The sequence below is a fragment of the Scyliorhinus torazame genome, chromosome 9 (assembly GCF_047496885.1).
Source record: "Scyliorhinus torazame isolate Kashiwa2021f chromosome 9, sScyTor2.1, whole genome shotgun sequence".
Classification (NCBI taxonomy): Eukaryota; Metazoa; Chordata; class Chondrichthyes; order Carcharhiniformes; family Scyliorhinidae; genus Scyliorhinus; species Scyliorhinus torazame.
In genome coordinates, this window is record NC_092715.1 from 24,961,250 (window position 1) to 24,979,800 (window position 18,551).

At 52.7% G+C, this 18,551-nt stretch overlaps 1 protein-coding gene across 3 annotated transcripts in view; it reads left to right on the plus strand.

Annotated features, from left to right (window-relative positions):
- The window catches only part of dok7b (docking protein 7b), a 149,850-nt gene that overhangs the window by 67,248 nt on the left and 64,051 nt on the right, over positions 1 to 18,551 (plus strand). For all 3 annotated transcript variants that reach the window (XM_072515720.1, XM_072515721.1, XM_072515722.1), the window contains exon 8: positions 9,052 to 9,100. In XM_072515720.1, coding sequence (XP_072371821.1) covers positions 9,052 to 9,100 — 49 coding nt within the window. The remainder of the gene's footprint in view (positions 1 to 9,051; positions 9,101 to 18,551) is intronic.

Sequence of the window (18,551 nt, forward strand, 5' to 3'; positions counted from 1 at the left end):
TCCGCCCCGCCAGCTGGCGGAAACGGCCTCTGTTGCCCCGCCAGCTGGCGCGGAAATGACATCTCCGGGCGGCGCATGCGCGGGAGAGTCAGCGGCCGCTGACAGTTTCCCACGAATGCGCAGTGGAGGGAGTCTCTTACGCCTCCGCCATGGTGGAGACCGTGGCGGAGGCGGAAGGAAAAGAGTGCCCCCACGGCACAGGCCCGCCCGCCGATCGGTGGGCCCCGATCGCGGGCCAGGCCACCGTGGGGGCACCCCCCGGGGCCAGATCGCCCCGCGCCCCCCCCCAGGACCCCGGAGCCCGCCCACGCCGCCTTGTCCCGCCGTTCAAAAGGTGGTTTAATCTACGCCGGCGGGACAGGCAATTTATTGGCGGGACTTCGGCCCATCCGGGCCGGAGAATCCAGCGGGGGGGCCCGCCAACCGGCGCGGCCCGATTCCCGCCCCCGCCGAATATCCGGTGCCGGAGATTCACGGCAGCCCCCGGCGATTCTCCGACCCGGCGGGGGGTCGGGTAATGACGTCCCATATCCAAAATCCATCGACCAGTTAAAGGTCCTCCAAATGAGGAGAAACCCAGAAGGGCAGAGTTCCTGTTTAATATGGTGTGTAGTCTCTGCCTAGACATGAACTTCACTTACCCAAGGCTCCAGGTATACGGATTAGTCAGAGTTAGAATTTAGGAACGGCGTCGTTATGTAAGGAAAATATTACTTTGCACTGCTGGAATTGTTTTTCTCATTCTCATTTCTTCACTTTTCATTCCCAAGGTTCCACATTTCCCAGGCAGCACGGTGGCGCAGTGGGTTAGCCCTGCGGCCTCACGGCGCCGAGGTCCCAGGTTCGATCCCGGCTCTGGGTCACTGTCCGCGTGGAGTTTGCACATTCTCCCCGTGTTTGCGTGGGTTTCGCCCCCACAACCCAAAGATGTGCCGGGTACGTGGATTGGCCGCGCTGAATTGCCAACGGCCCGTGACGTGCGCGGCGGGATCCCCGCCCAAAAACTGGCGCCGGAGAATTTAGCGGCCGGCGGCGGAGCGGGATTCACGCCGCCCCCCCCCCCCCCCCCCCCTGCGATTCTCTGACCGGACGGAGAATCCCGCCCCTCCTCTTTGGGAGCCATCGTGAAAGCGGCGAGTCTCGCCGGCGCCGTCCGCACCTGCTCTCAGCCGGCGGGACCTCGAAGGGTCGGGGGAGGCCTGTGGGGGTGGGGGGGGAGAAGAGTCCGACCCTGGCTGGGGGGGGGGGGGTCCTCCGATGTGGCCTGGCCCACGATCGGGGCCCACCGATCGGCGGCCCGTCCTCTGTGGCTGGGGGCCTCGTTTCCTCCGCGCCGGCCCCCGTAGTCCTGCGCCATGTTGCGTTGACGCCGGCGCGACCGCGCATGTGCTGATCCCGCGGTGCCCAGGTCGCGCCGGGATCAGCAGCTGGAGCGGCGTGAACCTTTGCGTTTATGACACCGCGAACACTCTGCTGCGGGATTAGAGAATCCCACCCTGTGTGTCACAGCGCCAACAAGACAGGCCCCTCGGATGTTTCGCTGAGTCAAAAGACACCGGCTGGAATTCTCCGCCCGTTCACGGATTCTCCGGTGGCGGGGCGAACTCGGATCGGAGAATCCTGGACGCTATACTAACGCAACCTGTTCTTGTTGTCATTCTCGGCGGTGACAGCAAAGCAGCCAAAGCCCTCACTGTTCGCAGCAGCACCACCCGGTGGAAATTAAAGGTACAGCCGCCCTTTATTCTCCCTGCAAACCCTGCAGCTGCCACCAGCCCGTCGCACACGCTATCCCACCCACAACAATCACTGCAAAGGCTCAGAGGCAAGAGGTGGTGTTTCTCTAAAGGTGGGAGCGGGAGGGAAAGTGCAGCCCCGGAGCTGCCATGATCACACTGAATGGCAGAGTGGCCACGATGGCCGTTTGGTCTACTTTTGCTCCTGTTTATGTTCTTAAATGTTGGTGCCAAACATATTTTATGGGTAGCGTGTTGGTTGTACTACCATCCCATCTTCTACTCTACTCACACTGAAGAACAGTCATGATAACTGTATCCAAACTTGGACCAAACATACCTCTGTCTCGCTATCCCCAGTCCATTACCCCAGTCGCAGTCGTGCCTCGATTTAAAAATTCTCACCCTTGTGTTCCGGACAGGAAGGGGGGTTGATTTGAATAGCCCTGGGGTTGTATTCTCCGCAGCCCCGCGCCAAAATCGTGTTTGGCACGGGGGACAGAGAATCCACTTTTACGACAGGATCGGGCCCGTGCGCCGCTCCCGCGATCCTCCGGTCCCCAGAGAATCGCTCGCGTGCGGATTACGCGGCGCGACTGGGGGGGGGGGGGGCATTGCCCGAGGCCCTCCCAGCGATGCTTCTGTCCCGACCGGCTGTATTCTGAACGGCATGGTTCTAACCACGTCTGGCCGGTTGGGACACCGGGGCGGTGATCGTGCGGGTTTGATCAAGCGGCGTGGGGCAGATCGGTGGGACCTTCTTTGTTGGACCAGGACCGCCGGCTGAGTCCGCCGTCGCATTCGGCGTGGTCGCTACAGGCCGCCGCCGTGCGCATGCGCGGACTCGTAACCGGACGTGCGGGGGCCCGTATCCACTGCTGTAGCTGCGAGAAGCACTTGAGGAGCCCTGCCAGCCCCCTGCAGGTAGGGAAATCACTGTTAATTATTTTATGGAAAGTCTGGCGAGAAACGCCAGCGTTTTTACGCCAGTGTGAGGACATAGCCCGATGTTTGGAGAATCCAGGCCGGATGTCTCCTCTCACCACCTGTACCTAAGCAGGAAGCTGTTCTGATTTGCTTCCCCCTTTATAAATCAGTGACTTTATTCCCAACCCCATAATTGTGATGTGATTCAATTTTCAGTTCACAATACCTCAGCAAACTCGTGGTAGGATGAACGCGAAGGATTAGTTTATTTGCACACACACACACACAAATTGTGGCAGGAGGGTTGCCACATTGCCTTCCATGCAGTAATATAGTAAAAGATCGATGGAGAAAATAAAAGGATTACACAGCAAGACATTAGACATTAGAACATTACAGCGCAGTACAGGCCCTTCGGCCCTCGATGTTGCGCCGACCTGTGAAACCACTCTAAAGCCCATCTACACTATTCCCTTATCGTCCATATGTTGATCCAATGACCATTTAAATGCCCTTAATATTGGCGAGTCCACCACTGTTGCAGGCAGAGCATTCCACACCCCTACTACTCTCGGAGTAAAGAACCTACCTCTGACATTTGTCCTATATCTATCTCCCCTCAATTTAAAGCTATGTCCCCTCGTGCTAGACATCACCACCCGAAGCTCTCATTGTCTACCCTATCCAATCCTCTGATCATCTTGGAAAGACTACAATCTGGTCATCTGGCAAAGACTACAAGAGAAAACGATTATTGTCTCTCATGGGTTGCAGATTCGAAAATAAAAATCTAATGAGGTGTTCCTTCACAGAAGTTGGCAGGGTGAAAACTGATGCTGTATAATTCACTTCTCCATTAGAGCTGACTTCACCTGATGAGGTAGGCACACCGAGGTGAATCAGTCTTGTAGGCGATGCTGCCGAGGTCCCATTGGAAACAGCGTAGATGGGGGTCAGGTATCCAACTTAGACCAGCCCCTTATCCATGATGCTGTTTGTAGGATGGTAAAGTAGCAGACTGAGCTTTCGGTTCCACAGGGCAATATTACTGGCCCCACAGGCAGAGGTCCATGTCACATGACTCCCACCTCTCCACTCTGGCTTTGACAAGGGACACGTATCCCTAAGCTTGGGTTCCCGAAATGGTTAAGTGGCTCGACTATTAAGGATGGAAAGGAAAGTTGCGGGGTCCTTTGTCCTCGCAGATGGGTAGACTCTGGCTGGCTAACCTGGGTTATGAAATGCAGATGGCATTCGTATTGCACTCTTCGAATTTGGTCTGTGCAGCTTGCAAGAGGATCGTTAGTGTCTCTTCCGGGATAACGTGGTGCAAGTTTCTTTAATACTGCGAGGTTGCTCCTTTTGTTTACTCGTCAAAGGCAGACATAGATTCAGCCATTTTAAAAGGTGTTTTCCCAGGTTTATAAATTTTAGCAATGGCCATGAGGATATCTATACATAGATACATTGATTGTGATGTAATGGCATTGGAGGTGGCAGGGCATATTGAGAGAGCAGTTAATAGATGGTTAATTTAACCCGCGCATGTGCGGGGGACTTGCTCAGCGCGCCGGCCCCGACACAACATGACGTAGGGGTTCAAGGGCTGGCGCATAATAAAGTAGGGCTGGGGCTGGAGAGGCCGGCCCACCGATTGGTGGGCCCCGATCGCGGGCCAGACCCCATCGGAGGCCCCCCCCCCGGTGAAGGAGCGCTTTTCCCCGCGCCGCACCCCCCCCCCCCCCGTCCCTACGCGCAGAGTTCCCGCCGGCAGCTACCAGGAGTGAACGGCGCCGGCGGGAACTCTGCCGTTTCCGCGCGGCCGCTCGGCCCATCAAGGCCGGAGAATCGGCGGCCCGGCCTCGTACAGCGGCTCCGCTCCTCGGAGAACCGCCTGCCAGTACCGGACCGGAGCCACGGGAATACATGGCGCGAACACCGGCTCTCCCACACGGCGCGGCATGGGAGAATCGCGCCCCCTGAGAGGGAGCTGGAGGAAGGTTTGATCGAGATAATTGGACTGCTATCCAATTTGCAAGGTGATGGGGACAAGGCAGAGGAGTGAGACCAGGTAGAATGTTCTTTCGGAGAGCGGGCGCAGACTCCATTGGCCAAATGGCCACCTTCTGTGTTGTAAAGATTCTATGATTCTGTAGTTTCTAAAAGTGTTTTAGTCCCCGTATATGTGTTTTAAAATCCATTGCCACTCATTATCCCCCCACCTTTGTAAGACTCTCCAGCCCTACAACCTCCTAAATCATTGGCCTTCTCTAACTCTGTCCTCTATCTCCAGTTTTAACCACTCAATCATTGGTTTTCACTGCCTGGACCCTAAGCTCTGCAATTACGTCCCTTAACCTCTCCACTTCTCTCTCTTTATGTGGCTCTGTGTCACTTGTTGATCGATAAATCTCCTGTAAACAACTTTGGAACACCATATGGAATCCCTACCGTGCAGAAGGAGGCCATTCGGCCCATCGAGTCTGCACCGACCCTCTGAAAGAGCATCCTATCTAGGCCCACTCCCCCATCCGATCCCCGTACATCGCACATGGCCACCCACCTAACCCGCACATCTTTGGACTGCGTGGAGGAAACCCACACAGACACGGGGAGAATATGCAAACTCCACACAGACAGTGATCCGAGGCTGGAATCGCGTCCCTGACGCTGTGAGGCAGCAGTGCTAACCATTGTGCCACCATGCTGCCCCTTAGACATTTAAGGGGATATTTCAGACTACTCAGAATGAGTGGTATTCCTACTGTAAAGACAAATTCTAAGGGGAGGACCCACCATCCATGGGAAACTAAGCAAATTAAGGAAAGTATCAAATTTAAAGAGAGAGGAACTTGGTGAAATTACAATTACGAGGGAAATGATAGTGAGCAGATTGATGGAGCTGTGGGCTGACCAATCTCTGGGTCCTGACGGACATCATCCTAGGATCCTAAAGGAGGTGGAAAATCAGATTGTAATAGTTGCAAAATTTACTGGATTCCGGAAAGGTCCGATCTGACTGGAAAGTAGCAAAAGAAACCCCTGTATTCAAGAAGGCAGGGAGGCAGAAAAAGACAAGTTAGCTTGATATCTCTCCTGGGGGTGCTGTTAGAATCAATCTTAAGTAGATTGTAGCTGGGCACTTGGGAAACTCAAGGTAATCGGGCAGAGTCACCATGTTTCTGTGAAAGGAAAATCATGTTTAACCAATGCATTGGAGTTCTTTGAAAGAGTGACATGTGCTGTGAATAAAGGGGAGCCTGTAGACGTACTATACTTGGATTTCCAGAAGACATTTGATAAAGTGCCACATCAAAGGCTATTGCGGAAAGTAAAAGCTCATGGTGTAGAGGATACCGCCATGGGCGGCACAGTGGTTAGCACTGTTGCTTCACAGCTCCAGGGTCCCAGGTTCGATTCCTGGCTTGGATCACTGGCTGTGTGGAGTCTGCACGTTCTCCCCGTGTCAGCGTGGGTTTCCTCCGGGTGCTCCGGTTTCCTCCCACAGTCCAAAGATGTGCAGGTTAGGCGGATTGGCCATGCTAAATTGTCCTTAGGTTAGGTGGAGTTACTGGGTTACGGGGACAGGGTGGAGGTGTGGGCTTAAGTAGGGTGCTCTTTCCAAGAGCCGGAGCAGATTCAATGGGCTGAATGGCCTCCTTCTGCACTGTAAATTCTATGATTCTATAACAAGTTAGCATGGATAGAAAATTGGCTGCTGGCAGAAACAGTACACATAAATGGGTCTTTGTCTGATTGGCAGAATGTGATGAGTGGAGTTCCGCAGGGGTTTGTACAGGAGCCAGAACGTTTTACAATTTATATCAATGACCTAGATGAGGGAATGAAGGGCATGGTAGCTGATTTTGCAGATGACACAAATATGGTTAGGAAAGTATGTTGTGAAGAGGACAGAAGAAGGTTTGAAGGGATATAGATAGGTTGAGTGAGTAGTCAAAGATGTGGCAGATGGAGTATAATATGGGAAAATGTAAAGTTGTTCACTTTGGCAGGAAGAATAAAAAAGCGGAGTATTTCTTAAATGGAGTCGAGTGCAGAATTCTGAGGTGCAGAGGGGTAGTGATGTTCCAGTGCTTGAGAAGGTTAGTATGCAGGTACAGCACGTAATTCAGGTTAATGGAATGCTAGCCTTTATTATGAGAGGAATTAAACATAAACTTAAGGGAGTTATGCTTCACTTATACAGGGTATTGGTGAGACCTGGGGTTGTATTCTCCAAAAATGGGGCTATGTCCCCATGCTGGGGTAAAAACGCTGGCCTTTCACGTCAGACTTTACTTAAAAAAAAGTTAAGACCTGTTCGCCTACCTGGTCGGGCCCCGGTGTGCTTCCCGCAGCTTTCGCTGTGTGTACGGGCCCCCGCACTTCCGGTTCCGAGTCTGCGCGTGTGCACGGCGGTGGCCTCCAGCGGCCGCGCTGAACGCGATGGCAGACTCAGCCGGCGGACCTGGATCGACAAAGAAGGCCCCATCTAACTCGCCCGATCGCCCCCCCCCCCCCCCCCCCCCGCCAGTACATGATCCCCTCCCCCCTCAACCAGGGCGGCCGCGGACTGAGTCCGCAGCTGCCGTGCGAGAATCCCGACCGGCCAGGCTTGGTTAGAACCATGCCGTCGGAATTCGGCCGGTGGGGACCGGACAATCGTGGGACCTGCGACAGGCCTGATTCGGGAGTAAAAGTGGATTCTTTGCCCCCACGGCCAAACGCGACTTCGCTGCGGGGCGGCGGAGAATCCAGCTCCACATCTCAAACCTTGTAAGGTTTCAGTTTACTTATTTAAAGAAGGATAATAATAATCGCTTATTTAAGTACATTGGAGGTGGTTCAGAAGAGGGTTACTGGATTGATGCCTGGAATGAGCAGATATTCTTTATGAGGAACGGCTGGACAGACTGGAGTTGTTCCCGTTGGAGTTTAGAAGAGTGAGGAGTTGATTGAAGTCTATACGATCCTGAACCGCCTTGATATAAGGTGGACGTGGAGAGGATTGTTGCTCTTGTGGGCGAGTCCAGAACTAGGGACCGTGGCTTCTAAAATTACGGGGTTGCCCTTTTCGGACAGAAATGAGGAGAAATTGTTTCCCTTTCGAGGGTGGTGGGACTTTGAATCTCGCTGCCTCAGAAGGCAGTGGAGGCGGAGTTATTGAATCTTTTTCAGGCGGAGGTAGTCCGTTCTTGTTAGGCAAGGGAATCAAAGGTGATTGGAGGTAAATGGGGATGTGGAACCTTGAACGGCAGAGCAGGCTCGAGGGTCCGAATGGTCAACTTCTGCTCCTATTTTGTGTGTTTCTGTGTGAGAGGTGCATCGATGACAGATTCAGCATTTGTTACCCATTCTTAGTGGCCCATGAACTGGGCAATTTCTCAGGGCAGTTAAGAGCCAACCACATTGCTGTGGGTCTGGAGTCACATGTAGGCCAGACCGGGTAAGGATGGCAGATTTCCTTCCCTAAAGGAGATTAGTGCACCAGATGAGTTTTTGTGACAATCAAAGATAGTTGTCGTGGTCACCATTACTGAGACTTGCCTTCAATTCCAGGTTTTATTAACTGAATATAAATTCTACCAGCTACCGTGGAGCGATTTGAACCCGTGCCATAAGCCTGGGCCTTCTAGATTGTTGCTGGTCCAGTGACAGTAGTGCAACATCTCCCTTCATCCACCCCACACTCCAGCTGCTGATCCCGGCGCGAACTGGCCGCCAAGGGAACCGCGCATGCGCAGTGGCCTCCTTCAACACGCCGGCCCCGACGCAACATGGCGCAGGGCTACAGGGGCCGGCGCGGGAGAAACGAGGCCCCCAGCCAGAGAGGCCGGCCTGCCGATCGGTGGGCCCCGATCGTGGGCCAGGCCACATCAGAGGCCCCCCCCCCCCCACCGGGTCGGACACTTCCCCCCCCTCCCCACAGGCCGCTCCCCTGACCCTTCCACGCCGAGTTCCCGCTGGTTGAGAGCAGGTGTGGACGGCGCCGGCGGGACCCGGTGTTTTTACGACGGCCGCTCAGCCCATCCCGGGCCGAGAATCGGCCGTGTAGAGTGGGCCCCGACTGGCGGCGCGCCAACCATGCCAGCGCCAATGGCGCTGATTCTCCGCTCTGCGGAGAATCGCGTGCCGGCGTCAGGGCAGCGTGGCGCGATTCGCGCCGGTCGTGGGGATTCTCCAGCCCAGCCCCGGGCTGAGAGAATCCCGCCCGTGACTTCCTCCAGATGACCCCTATCAGTTTTTTTAAAATCTGAATTAATTCAGTGGTAATGCTGGGGGAGAAGATTGTCTGCTGTCCGGCAAAACACAAAATAACGAGCTTGGCTATGATGGACAAATAGGCAAAATTATCAACATGATCTCTTTTCTTCTTGTCACTGTACAGGGACCACCAGCATGGCTGCCGGGCACCGCGTCCATCCCCGTTGTTCCAGGTAAGAATGGTAAACGCTTCTCTGTTACGTTGTTGGTATCTGCTGCCGTGCTATTTCAGGGGCAAAGCTGAAACCTGCAGATTGGCTGAGTGGGAAACGTCAATAGCCCTTGGAGGATAACTGAAAGAAATACAGACATGCACACGTGGAATTTGGTCTAAGCTCATATGATTTAAGGTTTTTATTTGATTTTTGTTTTTACATTCCTTGTAGATTTACACTTATTTATTTCCTGCCGATGTGCAGGTTGTGTGGTCCATCGAGTTATTTTCATTATTGGCACGTTATGAAGTGAGGGGGCTCAGGATAGGCAGGTGGAACACTGGTGCTTAAGATGATCAGCTGCATGCGAGATGGCGTACAGACTGGTGCTGTGTAGGATCTACTTCATTTCTTGTGCTCAGTAACTGCGATCGGGATATGTTGAATCAGTCAGGACAATACGCAGGACAAGAGGCCTACGAAGATCTCGAGCTTTCCCTCACCGTTTGTTGAGCGGGAGAGACGAGGATTATCAAGGTTACGTCTCTATCCAGACGGGAAACGGGACCATTGTATTTATATCGCTTTATGTCTACATTACATGTCAAAGACCTGGCAAGTAAAGATTGGGTGAAAACCATATTGGTGTAGCCCGCTCTAGATGAGAGTTGATTTTCAATTTTGATGTTGCAATTAAGTATTTGTCAGGAAGTGACAGTTTTCCAAGAGAAAGGAGGGATTTTGACAGAGTAAATGGGAAGAAATTGCTCCCACCGGCGAGGATTTGGAGTGAGGACAACTGGCAGAAAAACCAGAGGGGAGATGAGAAGAGGCTTCGTCCCAGGAAGGATGGATGGGGGGTTTCGGAGCTGGCATCAGGCAGGGATCGGAAGGATGGGCGACCTGTTTATAGACGGGACGTTTGCGAGCCTCGGGGCGCTGGAGGAGAAGTTTGGGTTACCCCCAGGAAATGCGTTCCGGTATATGCAAGTGAGGGTTTTGTGAGGCGGCAGGTGAGGGAATTCCCGTTGCTCCCGGCACAGAGGATTCAGGACAGGGTGATTTCGGGTGTATGGGTCGGAGAAGGCAAGGTTTCGGCGATCTATCAGGAGATGAAAGAAGAGGAGGAGGTTTCGGTAGAGGAGCTAAAGGGCAAGTGGGAGGAGGAGCTTGGGGAGGAGATAGATGAGGGTCTGTGGGCTGATGCCCTGAGTATGGTTAATTCTTCCTCCTCTTGCGCCAGGCTTAGCCTAATACAATTCAAGGTTGTTCACAGAGCGCATATGACAGGGGTGAGGTGAGTAGGTTCTTTGGGGTGGAGGACAGGTGTGGGAGGTGCTCTGGGAGTCCGGCAAATCACGTCCACATGTTCTGGACATGCCCGGCACTGGAGGGGTTTTTGGAGGGGTTTGCGAGGACTATGTCCAAGGTGGTGAACGCCCGGGTCAAGCTGAATTGGGGGTTGGCACTATTTGGGGTAACGGACGAGCCGGGAGTGCAGGAGGCGAAAGAGGCCGGTATCCTGGCCTTTGCGTCCCTGGTAGCCCGGCGGAGGACCTTGTTATTATGAAGGACGCGAAGCCCCCCAGTGTGGAAGCCTGGATAAATGACATGGCAGAGTTCATTAAGCTGGAGAGGATAAAGTTTGCCTTACGGGGGTCTGTGCAGGGGTTCCTCAGGCGTGGCAACCGTTCCTAGACTATCTCGCGGAACGCTAGGAGGAGGTCAGCAGCAGCAGCAACCGGGGGGGGGGGGGTCTCTTTCGGGGGGGTATTTGGGTGGGTGGGGAGGGGGGTTCCCCAAGGGTACTTTTGAATGTCATATGGGGGGGTAATATATGTGGGAGAAACCCAATGTATTAGTAGTTTTATTATTTTTGATTGTGGTGTTTGTGTTCGTTCTTCTTTTTGTTATTGGGGGGGGGGGGGCTTGTTTGCTAAAAAATTTTGTTGGAAAAATTTAATAAACATATTTTTAAAAAAATAAAAATAGGGTAGCTCCTTCAAAACGTTGGTATGGACACACTGGCCCAAACTGGTTTGCTTTGGGTATGGTATGTGTTGACGGGTATTAGAGTCTAGTTAAAACGAATTGGAGAATTCCAAAAGTTTCAGCTTTGAAATCCAAACCCCGAAGGAAATAATAAATCCTCAGAGAGGAACATGCCGTGCCAAACAGGGTGGGGGGATCGAATTTGGGACTTTACTGCAAGACTGTACTGTGGGCAGGCATGGTGGCACGATGGTTATCACTGCTGCCTCGCAGTGCCAGGGAGCCCGGTTCGATTCCGGCTCGGGTGACTGTCCTGCGCGGAGTCGGCACCTTCTCCGCGTGTCTGCGCGGGTTTCCTCCGGGTGCTCCGGTTTCCTCCCACAGTCACAAAGATGAGCAGGTTAGGGCACTGGCCGTGCCGAATTGCCCCTTAGCGCCCAGGGTTGTGCAGGTGGGGTGACGGGGATAGGGCGGGTGGACGGGGGAGTGGACATGGGTCGGGTGCCTCTTTCGGATGGTGGGGTGCAGACCCGATGGGCCGAATGGCCTCCTTCTGCACTGAAAGGATTCTAATCCTGATCGGGAAATACAGCAGCACACTACGACACAGGATCAGAACTGACAGGGTAGGGCTAGGAGAGATATGAGGAACTATTCTTTTGAAAAGAAGGTGATTGGCAACTTGAGTGGGCTGACAAGACTCGCGGCTTCGCACTAGAGTCCAACTGGATGCTGCCTGACATTTTTAAAAAAGGTCAGCACCTTCCCCACGACTCAAATTATTATGTTTGATTTTTCACCTCAGTTACACTTGCCCGCTCGTTTCCAATATTTTAGAGTCCAAAAAAACCTAATGATCTCAGTCTTCAACTCACTGGCTGAGCATCCAGGGAAAGAAAACTCTTGACGTTTCACAACCTGAGTGAAGAGCAACCACTGATTCCATACTCTGGGCGCGACGTTTCTGTTGCTGCCTTTCCCGGGACCAGCAATTCCCGCCCAAAGTCACGGGTGCTTTTGCTAGTCTGTCAAATTTAGGTCCTCCTCGCGCGTTTCCCACAGTGGGGCGGGACTGGAAAATCCTCGGCCTGTGACCCCGTTTTCACCCTGTCAATCCCGTCTGCATCGTTTGACGGGATCACCTCTCATTCTTCTGAGCGTCGGAGAATCTAGGCCAACTGTGCCTAATCGCCTTACGGGATCGCAGGATTGGTACAGCACAGACGGAGGCTGTTCAGCCCGTCCGTGTCTGGACCAGCTCTCCGAATGAACATTCACTGAGTGCCATTCTCCAAGATTTCCGTCCCATTACACAGCACGTTCTTCCTCATCAGATAACAACGGCAATTCCCTTTCGAATGACTCTGTTCAACCTGCCTGCACCACACACTCAGGCATTTCAGACTAACCACTCGCTGTGTGAATCGGTTCTGTCTCACACCACTTTTGCTTCTCTTACCAATTACTGTGAACCTGTGCCCTCTCGTTCTCACGCGTGGGAGCAGGTACTTGGTATCTACCCTGTCCAGGCTCCTCATGATTTTCAAAACCTTTATCCAACCTTTCCCCCCCCCCCCCCCCCCCCCCCCCCCCCCCCCCCCCCCCCCCAGCCTTCGTTTCTCCAGGGAAAACAGTCGTGGTTCTCAAATCGATCTCCATAACTGGAGTTCCCCATCGATGGAGCCATTTTCGTGAATCTTTCTGTGCTCTCTCCATCTCATCTTCCTCAAGTGCGTCTCCCAGAACTGACACACTACTCCAGCTGAGGTCAAGCCTGCATCTTAAGCAAGGGGGTTATATTGAACTTGTATATGTACTCAATGCCCCTATTAATGAAACAGGGCTGTTTAGCACAAGGCTGAATCGCTGGCTTTGAAAGCAGACCAAGGCAGGCCAGCAGCACGGTTCAAGTCCCGTACCAGCCTCCCTGAACAGGTGCCGGAATGTGGCGACTAGGGGCTTTTCACAGTGACTTCACGTGAAGCCTACTTGTGACAATCAGCGATATTCATTTAATTTCATATTGTGGGTGGGATTCTTCGTCCCGCCGCACCCGTTTTCTAGTGCGGCGGCCCCCCCGCCCCCCCCCCCCGCCGGCAGCAGGATTCTCCACCCCGGCAGCCGGCCCACGGGGTTTGCCATTGTGGCCACCCCCGCGCCGTTGGGAAATCCCCGGGCATGAGTGCGCTGCCAGTGAAGCGGAGGATCCCGCCGGCGGAGAGTCCCGGTTTTATTAACTGCTTTTCCCACCTGTCCTGCCACCTTCAATGATCTGTGCACGTATACACCCAGGTCCCACTGCTCCTGCACACCCTTTATCATTGCATTCTTTATTTTATATTGTCTCTCCATGTCCTTCCTGCCAAAATGAATCACTTCACATTTCTCTCCATTGAACTTCATCTGCCACCTGTCTGCCCATTCTTCCAACTTCTTCATGTCCCTTCGAAGTTCTACACCATCCTCCCTACAGTTCACAGCTCTTCAAAGTTTTGTATCGTCCACAAAGTTTGAAACTGTGCCCTGTACAATCGGGGTCCAGGTCATTATTATGTCAGGAAAAGCAAAGCTCCCGACACTGACCCCTCGGGAACTCCACTATATCTTCCTCCAGCCAGAAAAACATCCATGAACCATTACTCTGTTTCCTGTCACTCAGTCAATTTCGCACCCATGTTCCTACTGTCCTTTTTATTCCATGAGTTATAACGTTGCTGACACGTTTATCTTGTGAAGAGGGGTTGGATTGGCTTGGGTTGTTTTCGCTGGAGCAGAGAAGATTGGGGGCTATCTGATCGAGGTGTACAGGGTTATGAGGGGCATGGACAGAGTGGATAGGGAGCGGCTGTTCCCCTTAGTTGAAGGGTCAGTTACGAGGGGACACAACGTTCAAGGTGAGAGGCAAGAAGCTTAGGGGGGATTTGAGGAAAAGCTTTTGTACCCAGAGGGTGGTGATGGTCTGGAACGCGCTGCCTGGGAGGGGGGGTAGAGGCGGGTTGCCTCACATCCTTTAAAAAGTACCTGGATGAGCACTTGACACGTCGTAACATTCGAGGCTGTGGGCCGCGTGCTGGCAATAGGGATTAGGTGGGCAGGTCAGGTGTTTCTCATGTGTCGGTACAGACTCGATGGGCCGAAGCGCCTCTTCTGCACTGTGTGATTCTGTGAAGTCTGTCTTGCAGCGACTCCTCATCCCAGGGATCATTCCAATCCGGTTGATGTTCTGGAACAATGGGACCAAATCAGCTTGTGATTTAAAGAAAGGAAGGAACTGCTTTGCAAGTTATTTCTTTTCTTTTGTGGGAACAGGAGGGAGCCATTCAACCCCTCAAGCTCCTTCTGCCTTTCAGCTGAACCATGGCTTGGTCCCCTAACCCTCCATACCTTCACCTCACAGCCATCTAGCGGTCTCAGTTTTGAAACGTTTCTCTCAACAGCTCAACCACTTTTAAGAGGTAGAGGTTCTCAGATTTCTACCGCCCTGTGCGCTGTGTGTGAGTAAATGCTCCGTGAGCTGCCGAGTTTTAATTTTAAGATTAGCCCCCCTTGTTGTTCTGGACTCAGAAGAGATTGTTTCTCTCTATCTAGCCTCTGAATTCCTCTAATCATCTTGAACACCCCAATTAGTTCACCCCTTAATCAACATGTTCTGATAATTTAACCCTCTAAGTCCTGATGAACATTCTGGTGAATGCTCTCTGCACCCATTCCAAGGCCAATCCTGAGGTGCACCTCTGGTACTGAATGCCATGCGCTAAATGGTGTCTAAACAGAAGGATTAACAGCTGGAACAACACAGCCACTGCTTTGTATTCCAACACTTTGACATTAAGGTCAATATTCCATTTACATTTGAATTCTACTTTTCTTTGCACTAGCATTGAGTGACCTCTCGACTTGGACGTCCCCAGTACCCAGATTCCCACCATTTAGAAAGATAAATCCGAGTATCTTCCATCCAAAGTAGAGGACATCATATTTTTCCCACAATATGCTTTGTCTGCCGCAGTTCTGTTCATTCACTCAATCTACAATCTTCAGGCTGTAAACCTCTATGACTCTAATTGCCCCATAACAACTTTCTGATTTCATCTGCACTGCTCGACAATGAACCTAGTATCAAAGGGGTTAGCACTGCTGCCTCACAGCGCCAGGGACTCGGGTTCGATTCCGGCCTTGGGTGTCTGTGCGGACTCTGCACCTCCTCCCCGTGTCTCTGTGGGTTTCCTCCGGGTGCTCCCACAGTCCAAATATCTGCAGGTTAGGTCGGGTTACGGGGATAGTGCGGGGGAGTGGGCCTAGTTAGAGTGCTCTTCCAGAGGGTCGATGCTGATTCGATGGGCCAAACGGCCTCCTTCTGCACTGTAGGGATTCTATGCTTCTATGTTAAATCTTAGATTATATGACACTCTATTCATTCAACAAGTTATTTACAAATATCATGAAAATTTGAGGCTCCTGTATAGATCTCTGAGGGACTCACTGCCGATTGGAGTATCCATTACTCTGTTCTCCTCTCCTGCCTGCTAACCAACCCCTAACTCCAGTAGAGGTGAATGAAATGAAATGAATGAAAATCGCTTATTGTCACGAGTAGGCTTCAAATGAAGTTACTGTGAAAAGCCCCTAGTCGCCACATTCCGGCGCCTGTTCGGGGAGGCTGTTATGGGAATGTGGAGAATGTGGAGAATTACGGGCTATTACGGGCTGTGGAGAAGTTGAGGGCACTCCAACTGGTTTATGGATTGATAGAATCATCGAATGGTAACAGCAAAGAAGTAGGGCATTGTGCCTGACAAGAAGCTACACCAATGATTGAGCCCAGGTGATACGGACCCAGGAAGTGTAGAAGATTACCGTCGGGACCTGGCTCCACGGGCGGCCTCCGGGGCCTTCGGGGGGGGGGGGATCTGGCCCCAGGGGGTGCCCTCATGGTGGCCTGGCCCGCGATCGGAGCCCACCGATCCGCGGGCGGGCCTGTGCTGTGGGGGCACTCTATTCCTCTGCGTCGGCTGCTGTGGACCTCCGCGATGGCCGACGCTGAGATGAACCCCCGTGCGCATGCGCTGGGATGACACCAGCACACGTTGGCGCTCCCGCGCATGCGCCAACTCACGCTGGCCAGCGGAGGCCTTTCGGTGCCGGTTGGCGAGGCGCCAAACCACCCCGGCGCCGGCCTAGCCCCTGCAGGTGCGGAGGATTCTGCGGAGGAATGGTGGGGGTGTGCCTTCTGGGGAGGGGGGGGGTGGTGGGGGGGGTCCGTCCCCCTTATTGTTGGGACCTGCCCCCATGTTGCTGGCATGGTAAATTTCAAAAGACGTATCTTGCCTTTGAGGGCACCTTCACATAGAATCAAAGAATTTACAGTGCAGAAGGAGGCCATTCGGCCCATCGAGTCTGCACCGGCTCTTTGAAAGAGCACCCTACCCAAGCCCACATCTCTAGCCTATCCCCATAACCCAGTAACCCCACCCAAAACGAAGGGCATTTTTGGACACTAAGGGCAATTTAGCATGGCCAATCCACCTAACCTGCGCGTCTTTGGACTGTGGGAGGAAACCGGAGCACCCGGAGGAAACCCACGTAGACACAGGGAGAACGTGCAGACTCCGCACAGTGACCCAAGCCAGGAATCGAACCTGGGACCCTGGAGCTGTGAAGCAATTGTGCTAACCACTATGCTACCGTACATGCCTATAAGTGACATTGCATGCCACCATCAGAAGGGTATCATGTGTTACGATTACAGCTAAGGGTAATCCTGGACAAGTCATGTCCCAGACTGAAACCTGCTTTCATAGGTCCTAACGTTTATCTTAGAAACCGTGGAGGAAAGCTACTGAACAAATTCACAGCAGTCTGCTGATAATTTGTTTATTGCAAAGAATAAAATATTTATTAAAAATGTGAACCACGTTACACCAGACAAAAAGGTTGAAAAGATCTCAATATAAACACATGATTTAAATTCCCACTATTTCTTTTCCCCAGTGATATTGTTACAGACACATACACCAGTAGTTACCACTGGCTTCACACAAAGGCTTGGGACTGGTTTTCTTTTGTTGAATTTCTGAACATTTACTTGATGCTCCTCACCCAACTCTTATCTTTCCCAGTGACACCCAGAAACCACACCCTATACTCGCTGGCCCCGATCGGGCGGAAATGAAACCGGGTCCCGTGTCGAGCCCGTGTAGTTGGCTGTTCCCCAGCGCTCGCTGCGGCAAAAAAGACCCCGCCACCTAACGGGACTCTGTTGTATTTCAGGGCCTCAGGGGGGAGTGGGGGGGGGAGTGGGGAGTGGGGGGTGGGGGGGGGGGGGCCTGCCAAGGACGCACTTAGTCTCATTTCCTGCACTGAGAGACTCCGATCGCCAGTGCAGGAAGAGATCGGGATGACATTTTTAATGGGACCCTGATCTCGAGACCCCCCAACGTGACCCCCCCTCCACAATTCCCCTACAAAGGAGTCATCGAGCCCCCAACACGCCACCAGTAAGGGCAGTGCACCCACAGGTTCAATCCCCACTGTGATTAAAATGCAACCCAGGCACTGCCAGCTTGGCACCCTGGCAGTGCCCCTACCAGGCTGGCAGCGCCACCTTCTGCCAAGTTTTTGCCCACTCACCCAACTGGCCTATATCCCTCTGAAAATTCCAAAAGTCCTTTGATAAGGTGTTGTGGTGGCTCGAGACACACTGGAGGCTTCCAGTGGGAAACAAAACGGGGTTTATTGATGAAAGGCGAAGGGAGATAGATAACACCCATGGAACACGATAACGCTCCCTGGTCCACACTGCCCGGGTTCCTGCTCCCAAGGCCCAGAGCAAACTGGCCAAGGTTTGCGCGATTGGCCCCGGGCTGGTCACGTGGTCCGTGGAGCCTGCCCCCTTACAGGAGCCACTCTATGACAGGTGCCACATAATAATGAACGCATTTAGAGTTTGAGGAATCAGGGACAAAGAGGGGAATCAGAGGACAGGATGACACAAAAATAGGTGGGAGGGCAAGTGGTGAGGATGACACAAAGAAGCCACAGAGGGATATAGGCAAGTTGGGTGATTGGGCAAACATTTGGCAGAAGGAATATAATGTAAGGTCAGGTAAAGTCGCCGTAGTCCCAGATGACCATAGGCTACTTTTCCCTTTGAGGGGGGACTGGTGGTGATTTAACCCGAGGATCAGCACACCTCAGCAAGGTTGATGAATATAATGTAGGAAAATGTTAAGTTTTGCCTTTGGTAGGAAGAATAAAGGGGCTGATCTGATTTAAATGGAGAAAGATCACAGAAAACTGCTGCATTAGAAGGATTTGAGGTCCTCATGTATAAATCACAGAAAGCTGGCATAGAATTCAGCAGGTAATTGGGACGGCCAGTGGAATGTTGGCATTTATTTCAAAGGCAATGAAGTATAAAAATAGGGACGTCCGGCTAAAACTGTACAAGGCACTAGTTAAACCACATCGTGAATAC